Genomic DNA, 17002 nt, shown 5'->3' on the forward strand with positions numbered 1-17002 from the left:
ATGGCTGTTAAATGATGGTATGTTAAAGAAGAATGGTAGAACGTGTAAGCAGAGTGAGCTGTACGCCGGATCGAAGACAGGAGGAGAAATGGAAGTGAATGAGGGCGAAGTATCTGAGTTGGTAGGTGTGGTGAAGTTCTCAGAGCCCAAGGCTTGCACCGAGGGTCAGGATAAAGATGAGTCTGTGACAGTAGGAGTGAAGTTTTTGGAAAAAGTGGACCCTTGCCTTTTGGCTGATCCATTTGTGGATTCATGGTGGGTGAAAACAGAGTTGGGTGCTGTGGAATCAGTGAAGGTAACCAGAAGTGGTCTTGTGATAATTGTTCGTTTCTGGTCAGAGGGAGCAGGCACTCCGCGTTAAACGAATGGGGGCGAGAGATGTGAATTGTTTTGCCCTCAAGAAAAGGGTGCCATTGAAAGGAGTGATTACTGGGGTAGCGGTAAATGTGAAAGTTGACCAACTGAAGCGGAAGATTCCCGGTGTTTATGATGCTCGTCGTTTGGGCGGCGTGAGTGGTGAAACAGAAGAGTCGTTGTATGTTCTTTTGAGTTTTGATGTTGAGTCTTTGCTCGACAAAGTGATGTTAGGATATACGTTTTTGTGCCGAATACATTACGTTGTTTCAGGAATCAAGCTTATCGGCATGTGTCAGCAGTGTGTAGGAGGGAGGTTCCTAGGTGTGCAGAAGGGCATGAGACAAAGGAATGTGTAGCATTGGGGAAAGTAGTGGTATGTGTTAATTGTAGGGGTGCCCATGGGTCTGGGGATCAGAAATGTCCAGTGCGAGAGAGGCAGGTTGAGGATTCCAGGGTTAGAGTAGTGCAGAAGTTTTCACTGCCTCAGCATATGACGAAAGTAGAGGAAGATGGCTCAAACGGAAGGGATCCTGGGAGGAGTGGTGTGAGTAGTAGATCTGTACCAGTACAGAGTGATAAACCAACAGTAAGATTGGATTATAGGCATTTATAGCCATGTTTATCAACTGTACTGCAGGGATGGAAGGTCAGTCGCAGAAAATTGAGGTTGTGGTAGCAGCTGCAGAGAGGTTTTTGCGTGTGCGAGACTTGACGTCAGAAGAGTTACAGGGTGTGTTACGTGGTGGTGTCCCATCCTTTCAGGCTGTTGGCCCGAAGTAGGACTAAATAGATTTAAATAGTAGGGTGGTATTTTTTTAGTGTAGGGTTAGATGGTAGGGCATTTGTTGATTAATTTAAAATATATATATTTTAAGCAAAGTATAAGGGACTTATACTTCAGTCTAGTAGGTGGCAGTAATGCAACATTTGTTGGATGCCAACTGCCGTTAAACCTCATCGAATAAAAATATTCCCTACCTTGGCAGTCATTCTAACTGCAGATTGCGGGTGATTTAAAAAGTTTCAATCGTTGGCTATCCTAACTCCAACAGAAATTATATAACACTTTGTAAGCCAGCATTATATGACTTGCCGATGTGGCCTGCAAACCAGGAGTTTCAGACCAGTGTGTTAGGGTAAAACTAGACTTTCGAAGTATGACATTGTAAAAAAAAAAGTTAGTCATCAGCGTTACTTTTATGATAAAATATTCACTTATACACTCACTGACAGCCATCGAAACACAGTCATGGTACCTCTAAAATTCACTTGAAAGGCACCCTGGGAAATAAATATGCAAATACAGTAATATTATACACCCTACAGTGTTAAAACATCACCCAAAAATGTGTTACTGTAACACGACAGGTGTTAATTCCCTAAGCCTGAGAAAGTGTAAGAGCATCAGCTCTAATAAAGTGTTAATTTAATTCTGAATTTGTAACGCCCATTGTGTTAGGGACCCAACACTATTGGGGTGTTAGTTTATCAATACTTTGAAAAGTGTTAGTTTAACACTATTTCAGTAAATCACATATAATTACTAAGAAACTGTTCAATTTAACACTGTAAGTGTAAAAATGATGATCGCAAATTTGCTTTGTGAGTGTGTGTGTGTGGACACTTCAGCATTAAAGTGTGTATATGACTTTGCCCGGTCTGTATTTAAAGGGAAACCTGCCATAAGCTAATGGCTCATTTGCAAATCATAGAAAAAAAATTAATGGACAAATTTGTTTCATTTGTCAAATTCAAACAGAGAAACTATTTAAAGACCAGCAACTTCAAATCCACTTTAGTTTTCAGAATACTATACACAATTATAGCTGTATAACTTCATGAGCAGGTCCTTCAATGAGGCAATCTGTGATTGGTACAGTTGAAGTCGGAAGTTTACATACACTTAGGTTGGAGTCATTAAAACTCGATTTTCAACCACTCCACACATTTCTTGTTAACAAACTATAGTTTTGGCAAGTCGGTTAGGACATCTACTTTGTACATGACACAAGTAATTCTTCCAACAATTGTTTACAGACAGATTATTTCACTTATAATTCACTGTATCACAATTTCAGTGGGTCAGAAGTTTACATGCACTAAGTTGACTGTGCCTTTAAACAGCTTTAAAAATTCCAGAAAATGATATCATGGCTTTAGAAGCTTCTGATAGGCTAATTGACATCATTTGAGTCAATTGGAGGTGTACCTGTGGATGTATTTCAAGGCCTACCTTCAAACTCAGTGCCTCTTTGCTTGACATCATGGGAAAATCAAAAGAAATCAGCCAAGACCTCAGAAAAAGAATTGTAGACCTCCACAAGTCTGGTTCATCCTTTCGAGCAATTTCCAAACGCCTGAAGGTACCACGTTCATCTGTACAAACAATAGTACGCAAGTATAAACACCATGGGACCACGCAGCCATCATACCGCTCCGGCCCGTTCTGTCTCCTAGAGATGAATGTACATTGGTGCGAAAAGTGCAAATCAATCCCAGAACAACAGCAAAGGACCTTGTGAAGATGCTGGAGGTTACGGGTACAAAAGTATGTATATCCACAGTAAAACGAGTCCTATATCGACATAACCTGAAAGGCCGCTCAGCAAGAAAGAAGCCACTGCTCCAAAACCGCCATAAAAAAGACAAACTACAGTTTGCAACTGCACATGGGGACAAAGATCGTACTTTTTGGAGAAGTGTCCTCTGGTCTGATGAAACAAAAATAGAACTGTTTGGCCATAATGACCATCGCTATGTTTGGAGGAAAAAGGGGGAGGCTTGCAAGCCAAAGAACACCATCCCAAACGTGAAGCACGGGCGTGGCAGCATCATGTCGTGGGGGTGCTTTGCTGCAGTTCACAAAATAGATGGCATCATAAGAGGGGAAATTATGTGTATATATTGAAGCGACAACTCAAGACATCAGTCAGGAAGTTAAAGCTTGGTCGCAAATGGGTCTTCTAAATGGACAATGATCCCAAGCATACTTCCAAAGTTGTGGCAAAATGGCTTAAGGACAACAAAGTCAAGGTATTGGAGTGGCCATCACAAAGCCCTGACCTCAATTCTATAGAGCATTTGTGGGCAGAACTGAAAAAGCATGTGTGAGCAAGGAGGCCTACAAACCTGACTCAGTTACACCAGCTCTGTCAGGAGGAATGGGACAAAATTCACCCAACTTATTGTTGGAAGCTTGTGGAAGGCTACCCAAAACGTTTGACCCAAGTTAAACTATTTAAAGGCGATGCTACCAAATACTAATTGAGTGTATGTAAACTTCTGACCCACTGGGAATGTGATGAAAGAAATAAAAGCTGAAATAAATCATTATCTCTACTATTATTCTGACATTTCACATTCTTAAAATAAAAGTGGTGATCCTAACTGGCCTAAGAAAGGGAATTAAGGATGTCAGGAATTGTGACAAACTGAGTTTAAATGTATTTGGCTAAGGTGTATGTAAACTTCCAACTTCAACTGCACATCAACTTTTTGACTTTTAAATAAAGCCATTCATTTTTGAACAATATTTGTTGCTGTTTGAATCCCAGATTGCACTTGTCAATACTGCCAGTGTCATATTGACTCTGATGAGAGTAAAGTCCATACCCTAACTCATATGGTCTGTATTTATGCTGCAATAGTTTATGTGTCGGGGCCTAGGGTCAGTCTGTTATATCTGGAGTATTTCTCCTGTCTTATCCGGTGTCCTGTGTGAATTTAAGTATGCTCCCTCTAATTCTCTCTCACTCCCTCTCCCGGAGGACCTGAACCCTGGGACCATGCCTCAGGACTACCTGGCCTGATGACTCCTTGCTGTCCCCAGTCCACCTGGTCGTGCTGCTGCTCCAGTTTCAACTGTTCTGCCTGCGGCTATGGAACCCTGAACTGTTCACCGGACGTGCTACCTTGTCCCGGACCTGCTGTTTTCAACTCTCTCTCTCTCTACCGCACCTGCTGTCCATAACTCTGAATGCTCGGCTATGAAAAGCCAACTGACATTTACTCCTGAGGTGCTGACCTGTTGCACCCTCTACAACCACTGTGATTATTATTATTTGAACCTGCTGGGGGGGTGCGCTCGTGTGTGTTGGAGACCGGTGCGTGAGTGTGTGAGTGTGAGTGTGTGTGTGTGTGTGTGTGTGTGTGTGTGTGTGTGTGTGTGTGTGTGTGTGTGTGTGTGTGTGTGTGTGTGTGTGTAAAAAACAATGCCCATAGATCTCAATTGCATAAAAACAATTGTCCGTCATTATATATCATAGCAAAACATTTTCCTGGATCTAATTTGATTAATTTGTCAAATTAAGCAGAGAAAGTATTTGCAGACCAGCCACTACAAATCCACATTAGTTTTCACAATATTATACACAATTACAGCTGTATCACTTCACGAGCAGGTCCTTAAATGAGGCAATCTGTGATTGGTACATCCATTTTTTGGACTTTTAAATAAAGCCATTGATTCCAGAAGAATACAACCGCTTTGTTGCTTTTTGAATCCCAGATTGCCTTTGTCAATATTGCCAGTGTCATATTGGCTGGCTCTGATGAGATCAAAGTCCATAGCCTAACTCATATGGTCTGTGTTAAAAAAAAAGATCATCTGTGATTCAAAAAAAACAACAAAGCAGTTACCCTGGCATTTAAAGAGACACGCAACTTTACCTAAATCATACACCAGTGCCCGACCAGAAAAAATAAACTCAAACTTGTGTGTGTGTGTGTGTGTGTGTGTGTGTGTGTGTGTGTGTGTGTGTGTGTGTGTGTGTGTGTGTGTGTGTGTGTGTGTGTGTGTGTGTGTGTGTGTGTGTGTGTGTGTGTGTGTGTGTGTGTGCGTGCGTGTAAAAACAACAACGCCGTAGGTCTCCTGGAGTCGTCTGGTGGTCATGTGAAAAAGAGTGTGTGTAAATTGCTTCTGAATGTTAAGCTGATAAGACAGCTCATTTGTTCTGGGTTGCGTAATGTTACGTATCCATGTAGTGTGTGTGTGTGTGTGTGTGTTCACGTTTCATATCACAGCTCATAAAATAAGCCTACCCCGTGTTAAACGATCAACTTCCGAGTTTTATGCCACGCATGCAGTAGTTGCTTTAGAACTAGTGGCTTCTCCTTTGTTTCCTATGTGTTCCAGTCATTTCAATAAAATACTACGCAGTGTATTCATAGGTTATAGAGGCAGACCGAAGCACAGTTTCATAAATAAGTGAGAGAATCAATTAAAAGTAGACTCAATATAACTTTATTTATCGCTGATGTCCAGTACTAAAGTCAAACACGGTAGAATCTGAACCCACACTCCACTTCCCATAAAGCAAAGCTACCATCTCTCTAGAAAGACACAATGCATGATGCTGGGGGCTCATTGAAAAAAATCATTGTGATAACTGCAATAATATTCAGTATTATTGTGTGCGTGCGTGCGTGTGTGTGTACGTGTGCACACTGTGCTGCATGGCAATCCAAATCAAATCAAGCTGTATTTATACAGCACATTTCAGACGTGGAATGAAACACAATGTGCTTCACAGGAAATAAATTATAAAAACAATGAAAATAAAAAATGAAGTATTTACTACACAACAAACATAAGAGGACAAAAAGCATCCTAAGGAAAAGCAAAGCTAAAAAGGTGTGTTTGAAGATCTCTTTTAAAAATGTCCACAGTTTCGGCCCCCCTCAGGTTCTCTGGCAGGCTATTCCAGAGGCAGGGGTCATTATAACTAAATGCTGCCTCTCCATGCCTCTTGGTCCTAGGCTTTGGGATAGTTTAAAGGTCAGTGTCAGAAGACCTGAGGGACCTACTGGGTACATAACTTAAAAGCATGTCTGATTTAAAAACGAATAGAATAATCTTAATGTATTCTAAAACTCACAGGCAGCCAGTGCAGCGACATTAAAACCGGTATAATATATGCTCTCCGTCTGGTCTTGGTCAGTACCCGCGCTGCAGCATTCTGTATGTTTTGCAGTTGACCAATGGCTTTCTTGGGTAGACCAGACAGGAGAGCATTACAGTAGTCAAGCCTGCTTGTAATAAAAGCATGGATGAGTCTCACCTTGGAAATGTTCCTCGGGTGGTAAAAAGCTATATTGCTCACATGGAGACTTCTCTCGGCTAGATAGATAAAGCATCGGAGAGGATTAGGGAGGACAGGGGTCAGCTGACCAGAAAGGATTTGGGGAGGAACACACAAGGAATGAGGTCTTTGCGCTTTAGTTCCGCTACATCAGCAGGAAACCAACAGGAGGCAGCAGCCTTGTGGGAGATTAGCAGGAGATTTGGAGAAGAAAAGAACAGCCCTGTGAATGGAGTTCAATTCCTTTCGGCGAGCTGCACTAAGGCACACACAAGGCTCCCTCCATCCCACCCGAAATTAGGCACGGAGAACAGAAGACTCCCATAAACAGATTAAGGAAGACGGGGGAGGCAGGGGGGGGGGCATTCCGCTACCCAGACGCTGAGAGGGAGGGATGAGAGGGAGGACAGGAGAGAATTTAGGGAGGGGAGGATAGAGGGAGGATGAGGGGAAGGAGAGTGAATAAAGAAGGTTAGGAGAAGAAGAGGGGATTATTAAGAGAGAGGAGAGGAGAGGGTAGGATAGGGGGGAGAGGTAGGGGTAGGGCCCCCATAGCCAGTGTTATTTGTACATTAGACTAACTAGACTGGCCTATTCCCTACTGGAGCTGTTTCTGTGGGAACGGATGGCATGTTGCAAATAATAATACCTGTCATAAATAATGTACCTTTTTTACACAAGCACCACAGTAGGTGTGGACTTAGTAATTCGACTCTCTATCTTTCTTTGCCCAGACAGGAATGTAATAAGGAAGACTGAACCCTACCACTCTGTCATCTGTTGACAGGTTTACCCTACAGTAAGTCTGGGTCTGGGATAGAGCTGGTTCTACCTGCTGTAAACCCTCCAGATGTCCTGCTAGCCTAAAGTTAGACCAGGGGCTCGCCTGGTTCAGTATCCCAGTTTAGATGCTCCTCAGATGGGTCAGTACTCACCCTGGTGTCAACGTTGGTGGGTCTGGGGCCATGACTGAAGGCCTGTGCTGGGTCCTTGTGGTACACCTTCAGGCAGGAGTGATCCATGATATTCCTGTGGGGGGAGGGAGAAACATCCAGAGGGAAATGAGGAGGCCAGAATATATCACTATTGGATAGTGGTCTCCTATACCCAGACATTGGTGTGTACTCTGACATGGCTATGTCGTACACAGTCCACAGTCTGCTGTACTGAGCCATCCTGGTGTTGTGTCAAAAAGTGTCCAGTAGGCCCGAAACGTGTCCAGTGGTGTTACAGTGAAAAGGATCCCTCAAATAAATCAATAAAGCTTCTTCTGGTCTTTGTTTTTTCCGTGTCAATTATTGCTCCTGTGCCGTCTACTACTGAGCCAGCCGGCGAGGAATGAACACAGTGATAACTTTTACAGCCCTGATAAAAAAAGGTTAGAGCTAGTCACAAAGTACACATCACACCGCCGCAAGAACACTACAGATAGAGATAGAGCCAGAATACTTTTTTTTTTTTTTTTCACTTTGAGCCTTCAACATCACAGGGGGGAGGACGGCTCATAATAATGGCTGGAACGGAGCTAATGGAATGGCATCAAACACATGGAAACCATATTTATTTGTATTTGATACCATTCCACTGATTGCGCTCCAGCCATTACCATGAGCCCATCCTCCTTAATTAAGATGCCACCAATCTCCTGTGTTCAAAATGGAGTATAATCGCCCAGTGTGCTGTAAGCTTGTATTCTACAGAAATATGAATATTTAAATATAATTTTTTTTAAATGTAAAAACAGGTCCTGTATGCACTGTCAATTCATTGCCCTGGGTATTGAACAGTAACTTATATCTATTGTTGAATTTTATGATGTACCAGGAAGTGGGCAAACTGGGTGAAGGTGATTGGTGACGTGACTGTGTGTGGGCATGACCGTGAGGGCAAGAAAACCCTTGTCATTGTTGTCTTATGAGTCATACCCCTCTGGAAAACTCAAAAGAACAGAGACGACTTATTGTGTTTTTAAAAGGCCAGGCTAATGACAAAGCTACATGTGCCAAGAGTCACTTTCTGCACAGAGAGGAGAAGACACCACCGCTTAACACATGGGACACTACCACTTAACACACCCTGCAAATCTTCTGACGTTAAGTCTCGCACACAGAATGTGGCCAAGTTGGCTATAGCTCACTCACTCACTTTAAATCTGAGGCTCTGGAAGAAACAAGACTGTTTATAGGTTATTTTCCGATCCTTTTGTTCTGCCAACTGAGCAGCGATGAAACGTGTCAAAACAAATGAATTCGGCCACAGCTGAACTTTCCACTTTCTTCTACCATCACATGGGTGTAAATGAGAGGAAAAAGAGGCTCGGAGACTGGTTGCGACCCAGATGGCAACCTATTTTCTATGTAGTGCACTACTTTTGACCAGGGCCCATAGGCAAACCGATAAGGCTCTGGTCAAAAGTAGTGCACTATATAGGGAATAGGGCACCATTTGGGACTCACCCACGGTGTTGTTTGGGTTTGTTTTGGTGGTGGTGGAACTGAAAGGTTCTTCCACTACTGTAGGGCACCACATCCTGAGCCCTTTCATCCACACAGCTATTGAGTTGACTGAAAAGTGGGGAGGAAGAGGATCTGTAGCAGGCTGCTTGCAGCCCGGGTCACTTCCTGTGCTGGGATAGCTCATTAGACAGGAAGTACTTAAAGAAGGGAGATAGGAAGGTTGCTGGGTAGCTCTGAGGATCTTACACGGTTGAGACTGAGACGACACATTGGGAAGCAACCCCCAAATAACCTACTCTATAACCCAGTCTGGGAAAATAGAGACAAAACACCCACACACACATAGGTACTGGACAAAAAAAAACACACACCCATTTACCTGACGTCGGTGAGCTCGTAGTACATGTTCCTCATGTCGTCTTTGACATAGACAGCCACACTGGGAGACTCCAGCATCTTCATGGTGAGCTGCTGGGGAAAGGCACTCACAAACAGAGCCCTGATGGTGTCTCCACTGGTGATCTCATTGGGCATCCGGATCTGCTTAGTCTCGTCTCCGTACTGCAGGTACAGCACGCCTGGGGAGAAGACAGGGAAGGAAAGGGGGTTAATGGAGGGTTACTGAGGGGTTAATGACTGGTTGATGATGATCTGGTGGCTCTTAACCATGTAGCTACAGAGGTGTCACACCAGTGTTGTGTATTTATGTACTATGGTGCTTGTCTTTCTGTACTGTGGCCCACCTAACTCGTGTGCAGTTCTGTCCTCTTATGTGCAGTCCGACATACACCACAAACACTACCTTTACTGTTTTTACAATGAGTAACTACAATATCTTTACTGTATTTACAAATGAGCAACTATAATATCTTTACAATATTTACAAATAGTAACTACAAAATCTTTACTGTTTTTACAATGAGTAACTACAATATCTTTACTGTATTTACAAAGAGTAACTATAATATCTTTAAAATATTTACAATGAGTAACTATAATATCTTTACAATATTTACAAATAGTAACTACAAAACCTTTACTGTATTTACAATGAGTAACTATACTATATTTACAATGAGTAACTACAATATCTTTACTGTATTTACAATGAGTAACTATACTATCTTTACTATATTTACAATGAGTAACTATAATATCATTACTATATTTACAATGAGTAACTACAATATCTTTACTGTATTTACAATGAGTAACTACAATATCTTTACTGTATTTACAATGAGTAACTATAATATCATTCCTATATTTACAATGAGTAACTACAATAGCTTTACCGTATTTACAATGAGTAACTACAATATCTTTACTGTATTTACAATGAATAACTATAATATCTTTACAATATTTACAATGAGTAACTACAATATCTTTACTGCATTTACAATGAGTAACTATAATATCTTTATTGCATTTACAATGAGAATTTAGAGAAAGGTGATAAAGTTAAAGACCCATAAAACCATAAGCATCGGTGTGTATGTGTGCATGCAGGCGGATGCATACAGTACGTGTGCTTATGCAGTTCGTAAGTCATGTGGGTTGTATGAGGGTGAGGTTGATGTGGGATGGGGAAGGAAGAGGGACGTGGCTGTGTGTTGTGGGTGGGAAGGGCGAGCATTAGCAACGCATCCAACAGACAAGACACTGAACTCCTGAACTCTGGGTGTGGCTTCTGTCCTGCACTCCACCAAAGCATATGAAATACATTACACACTCACAAACAACACACCCTTGCCCACAGACAAAGACATACATTTTCAAAAGACTTGGAGCCTTGACGGCTTTAAAGATGTTATATGTCCATACGGGACAGTGCAAAGAAGCCTGTGAATATTGTTTTCTAGTCAAAGCCTCGTCATCTGACGTATTATAACAGATACGCAGCTTATACATGAAATAAAAGCTTCCTGTATACAATAGGGTACATACAGTACACATTGTGTATCATTTAGGATCAGTCACTATCTAGTGTACTGATAGAGAGGAGCTTTTCCTAACACGGAGTGGCTCCATAAAAGGAGCGGACCAGTAAAAAAACGGCTACATGTTTCCAGTAATGTAATACAAGATCCTACAGGCTCTTTTAAAGAGAGGGAGGGACAAAAGCAGGAAATAAAAGTGCTGAGCCATTCTATGGCACATACATCTATGGCTCTACTAGGATAGACTTGTAACAACTTAACAAAGTCTGTTTGTGATCTAACTCGCTCCTCCGTTGTGTATTGTTATACTAGCAGTCTGGCTTTTCATTAAGATGAAGGACCACGCAGACCCTCCTAATACGACGTGTGTTATTCATTTTTTTTGAGCTTGACTGACGAGATAGTAAAGTGTTAGAAAGAATAGGACGAGTCCAAGGTAAGTATTCGAACCCATGCCGACTCTGGCATACATGTGTGCTGAGGTCAGCGGCTGAAACCGCTGGACCACACAATAGTGTACAATTTTTTTTTTACCAGTGCCCATAGTGACTATATAAGGAATAGGGTGTCATTTGGAACACACACTTGGCTTCATATTCTATTATACATTCAATGGAAAATTCCCTCAAAACCAAACTTTAATTAGCTCCTGAGACTTTGGATGGCTAAATTCGAGCGCAGAGTTGGATCGCAGGGCTGTATGTGGCCGCTGATTGTCTGGTTTCACTCTCTAAATCAGAACCAAATGGCGTGGCCGCACAGCAAATGGTCAGGGGAGAACGTACTTTGTCTACAGCCCAAATGGCACCCTATTCCCTATACAGTGCACTACTTTTGACCAGAGACCTATGGGCCTTGGTCAAAAGTAGTGCACTCTAAAGGGAGCAGGGTGACATTTGGGACGAAGTCTTAGTTTCCAGGGCTTGCTGCTAGGTTTTATGACACTCAGATCCTATTCCAGACTCTGCTCTTATGCATCTCCAAATCGAACCCAATCACCTTCAATTACGTTCATTTCAAATGCAGCATAAATAGAGTTCTGTATTTGCCTCTCTTCCACAATATAAAACACAGTACAGCAATAAAGAAACAACTAACAGACCTCCCATAACAACTACTACAGTACTGTAGTATAAATATGGTGTAGCACTACTACACATCAGCTATAAGTAACATAGAGAGAATAGAGAAACTCACTTGAATAGAGTCATTTCAAGATGGCAGCTACTGTAACTCCAGTCTTGTGCTAAGGAGTCTTCTGACTGAAGGCACTACTTCTACTGGCACAGGGCTCTTAAGGAAGACCAGATGTCTCTGGGGACACGACTGTGTGTGTGGGGGAGGTTCCGGGGTGAAGTTTCTCCAAGGTACAGATCTAGGATCAGCTTCCCCTCCCCCAATCCTAACCTTAACCATTAGTGGGGGAAATGAAAAGCTGACCCAAGATCAGCAACCAGGGGGCCACCAGAGGAATGCTGGGTAATATGCCCTCTTTTCTCCACCCCCTACATCACCCCATAACCCACTCTGCTGGCATAACACGTTCTCCTGGTGTGTGTGTGTGTGTGTGTGTGTGTGTGTGTGTGTGTGTGTGTGTGTGTGTGTGTGTGTGTGTGTGTGTGTGTGCAGTAGTATATTCTTGTAGATGTTTATGTACAATGTCTGCAATTCAGCATCTCAAACCTAAGCAAGACCCCACTTTTGACACAGAGCAGCATGCAAAATGACTTCCTGTTGGTTAAAGGGGTGTGCTGCCCAAATGTAAACAAGTCATTTAGAGGCACTCGAAGTAAATTGAAATGAGTCAACCTAAAGTCACATTCAACTAAGATGTGTGTCCTCTGCTTTACAATTTTCAAAGAAGCTTTTTAAGAAGCCGTATCCTGTGAGGCCCAGAGGCCGATTACACGTTGAGATGAGAGTTGAAGCACACTCTCTCTCTGTTGGGTTCAGCAAAGTTAAATGACTATCTCTTAGAAGAAGCTACGCTGCAGCGTATTAATACAACTCTGCACAACTGAAGGCGTTTGTCATATTGATGCAAATGAAGTGCCCTTTGCGCTGTTAACAAACCCCATTTCTAATCCTGCCAATAACAGTGTGTGCGTCTGTGTGTGTGCGTCTGTGTGTGTGTGTCTGTGTGTGTGTTAAACAGGATGGTATATTGTTGGAGGATTCTGTAATCTCACTATGCTAAGGAAATGAATTCTAATTAAGGCTAGGAGCAAGCAGGCGACGCAAAGGGCGAGGAGGAAGGGGGGGGGGTGAAGTGTGTTTGTGTGTGTGTGAGTGTTTGTATGTGTGTTTTTAAGAAAAAGCTAGCAGTCCTTGATCTAGTTGTGGTTAACGGCCTCATAATCACATTGTGGTCATGTTGCGGTCCCCTACCTAGCGAGCGGTCCCTGGTCTGGTTGGTGGAGCGCACTACGGGCAGGCTGGCACGGGAGCGGCTGCCTCTGGTGAAGGCAGAGGGGGCATCAGCCTCTGACATGGTGTCCAGAGACTCCAGAGAGGCCAGGGAGAGGTGCTCAGGCTGCTCCCCTACAATGGAGCTGCTGGGGCCGTGCGCAGGGCTTCTGCTCTGGAGGGGAGAAGAGGAGAAAGGGGGTAAATTAGAAGGGGTCATGATACACAGGAACAGGGTTGGGAAAACTCTGGTAACTTTGAAAGTTTACCGTAATATTGCAACCCGACATAGGAAACGAACACAAACTGAAACACATTTATTAGAGGACACTTTTGTCCATCAAAACCACCACAACACTGTGCAGCAAGCACCATTCTTCAACCAACAATGCCATCTCAACCACACAATAGTGTTAATGCTTTTTTTCCCGAAAGCTGCATTATGCAGAAATCACTCCGCCATTCCCTGGTTGCTAAAATTATAATAGTTTGCCTAATTTCAATTTATGTGACAAAACAAGCAGGCATAGCGTAGAGAATCATTCCATCTAAACTGTACCATCTAAACCGCTGTGTTTTGAGGTGTTCGAAGCTGATGTACAAAACTGGAAGTAAAAGACCGGGAAGCATAGAAATAGTGCACTTAGAACAGATATGCCGCTTCTTAGACTTGCTTTCATTGAGAATGTCTAACTAACATTTCTATGTGAATTTGGTCAGGTCGCCCAAAAAGTTACATATTGCAGCTTTAAGAGAAAGAGAAGCTTTTTAACTACAATGTTAACACAGTGAAAACCCCAGTGTAATTTTTTGGACTTCCAGTCATGCATTCCAGTCTATTTGAGTGTAATTTGTTTGCATCAATACAGATAGCAGACACACAGACTCACACCACCTGCTACATTTCACACAAGCGCACACACTATGATTTTCACAGTTGCAAAAAAACAAGGGGGGAGGGGTAGTAATTCGGGTGTGCTGGATATCCCCCCCCCCCGGGCCTTTGACTAATGTGGACAGCGTTTTTGGCAGGAGTACACAGATCAGGTGAGGGGAGGTGGAGAGGGCAGGAGAGGTCAACATACGCACACACGCGCAAACACATTCTCGCACACGTGTTAGTTGGGATGCAGACAGAGCCACATGCCCAGGCATGATAAGACACTCCCTGCTGTATTTTCACACTATGATTTTCCATGTTGCAGCTGCTAAAAAAAAAACCAAGACAAGCGGTCCCCTAAGCCTTATCATGCATGTTTCTCTCTTGCCAAGCCTCACACAACTTTAGTGAAGGGTTAATACGCACACTACCATGCTTTTTTTTGCCTATGGTGCACAGGTCCAAAATCGACATTGTAGAGAAAAAACACAAATAACTCCAGCACACAAGATTTTTTTTTCCCGGTCAGAGATCTTTTTCAAGCTTCGCACAACAACCAAGGGGAAAGGGTGTGGTGAGGGTGATTAAAGCCACCGATGAGTCCACCAGGCAGGCAGTCCTGTGGGCCTGGCAGAGTAATAGAGAATGTGGAGCTCATTGAGGATCTTGGTAGTGTTGTAGGGTGACCTGTGCCAGGCTGACAGTGTGACTAACATGGAGAGGAGAGTACACAGAGAGCCCTTTATCAAGCTAATGGCTCCACGCACACAGCCAGGTTAACTACACAATCATTGCGCACACGCACACGCATAAACACACACACAAAGCACTCGGAAAGGTGATGGTGAGTGTGGGGTGTTGGGGAGAGGTGGGAAGGGGAAGCGGTGGGGCAGTAATTCGGGTGTGCTGGATATCCCCCCCCGGCCCTTTGACTAATGTGGACAGTGTTTTTGGCAGGAGTACACAGATCAGGTGAGGGGAGGTGGAGAGGGCAGGAGAGGTCAACACACACACACAGGCTAGTTGTGATGCGGACAGAGCCACACGCCAAGTCATGATGCAGATAAGATAAAAGGCAGACTAACTGTGTGGGGCAATTGGATTTTCAGCAAGTACCTCTGAATGTCAAGCTCAGAATGGAGAGAAGACAACATGCCCTGTAATGACTGATGAGAGACAGAGAGAGAGACAGAGAGAGAGAGAGAGACAGAGAGAGAGAGAGAGAGAGAGAGACAGAGAGAGAGAGAGAGAGACAGAGACAGAGACAGAGACAGAGACAGAGACAGAGACAGAGACAGAGAGAGAGAGAGAGAGTGAGAAAGGAAGGAAGAAGCAGGGAAGGGGAGAGATTGAGGAAAGGCAGACGGTCATCCAACATATCAAGAAACCCAGCAATGTGAACAGAACAGAAAAGGTCACAATCGGAAATGCTCGTGTGTCCAATATGTGTGAGATTATCTCGTTTTTGAGCGAGATGATACCGTACTGTGCAGTATCTGCTCTCCAGCAGATCCAACATAACAACCGCCTAATCCCTTGCTTTAAATAGCTGTGTGATTGTTTTGAATAGTCATCACTCTTCTCACCAGCGCCCTCGGTATTATCCAGACTAGCTCTGTGCTGAGTCACCGTATGATATTGTTGAGTTGATAAGACGTGTAACCTTCGGTGTCACCACCACAGGCGGGACCGGTCACCTGACACAGCAGCAGCATCCTCTGTCCATATCTGGTCAAAGGGTAGTGCACTACATAGGGAATAGGGTGTAATTTGGCACGCTGACTGAGCACTGGGAACACCAACTCTATTAGAATACACTTACTCCATCTACATTGAGGGGATAGTTAAGGTCCTTTATATGCATGGCCCAGGATGAGAGTGTCACGTGGCGGGTCAGGTTCAGTTGACGTGTCATCCGAAACCATGATGCATGCTCGGTAAGTTGAACCGAATTGTAATTATTTATGAGTGAAATGTCATTATTTATGAGTTCACCCAATTATGTTGAGGTAGATACAGTACCAGGCTGTTACTCTGAAAACCAGGCAGTGTCATACAGTATACAGTACATGTGACACGTGGTTGAATACTTACTGAGGCTGAGCAGAATGGAGTCGAGATGCTTGAGCCAATCAAGGCTCTTCAGTGGGATTGTAATTATGTGGATAAAATGGAAGATAGACCTACCACCTCTCTGGGGATAGTGGTAAGGGAGTTTACACACTTAACACCAAATGATAAGGTGTCCATCGGATGAGCTTAGCAGGTTATTTCCTCCCCCGCACACACACACACACACACACACACGCACGCACGCACGCGCACACCCTCTCTCTGGCAGGTGCTCCATTTGCCACCCCTCTATCACAGAAAAAAGCCACTTCCTGTTCCCGCTGAAACCACTTCCTGTCATGGCTACAGATGTGAAAACCACGGTTTAACCTATGATTACAACCGCCTACCTGCTGTTAGACACATCGACCCGGTCACGGCTGGGAGGATAGACCTAAATTCCACATATAACTCTGTGTGGCTTAGTTAGCTACGACAGTCAAGGGTAACCATAGTGCACTTACTATTTTAACACGGAGTATCATATCATATGTAGATAATTTACTGCACAACAGACATGAAAAGTGTAAACACAAGGCACTGAGAAGTGAGCCAGTGTCATACAGACACAAATACAATTCTCACTTGTAAAGATATGTAGAAGTTACTGTGAAATTAATGAAAAAATATATAAGAAAATTATTGAAGTACTTCAATGTTGATGATTTTGTCAAGGGTTCTCAAAGTGGTACTGCAGGGGGTATGTGGACAGATCTCCCCCAAAAATGTTTTACATTTCATTTTTTTATGAACATTACTAACAACAGA

At 43.3% G+C, this 17002-nt stretch overlaps 1 protein-coding gene across 8 annotated transcripts in view; it reads right to left on the minus strand.

Annotated features, from left to right (window-relative positions):
* LOC120051170 (sickle tail protein-like) overlaps positions 1–17002 on the minus strand; it is a 117494-nt gene that overhangs the window by 33849 nt on the left and 66643 nt on the right. For all 8 annotated transcript variants that reach the window (XM_038997889.1, XM_038997885.1, XM_038997886.1 and 5 more), the window contains 3 exons: positions 13225–13417; positions 9273–9471; positions 7373–7466 (listed from right to left, as the gene is read on the minus strand). In XM_038997889.1, coding sequence (XP_038853817.1) covers positions 7373–7466; positions 9273–9471; positions 13225–13417 — 486 coding nt within the window. The remainder of the gene's footprint in view (positions 1–7372; positions 7467–9272; positions 9472–13224; positions 13418–17002) is intronic.

Source organism: Salvelinus namaycush, chromosome 7 (assembly GCF_016432855.1).
Source record: "Salvelinus namaycush isolate Seneca chromosome 7, SaNama_1.0, whole genome shotgun sequence".
Lineage (NCBI taxonomy): Eukaryota > Metazoa > Chordata > Actinopteri > Salmoniformes > Salmonidae > Salvelinus > Salvelinus namaycush.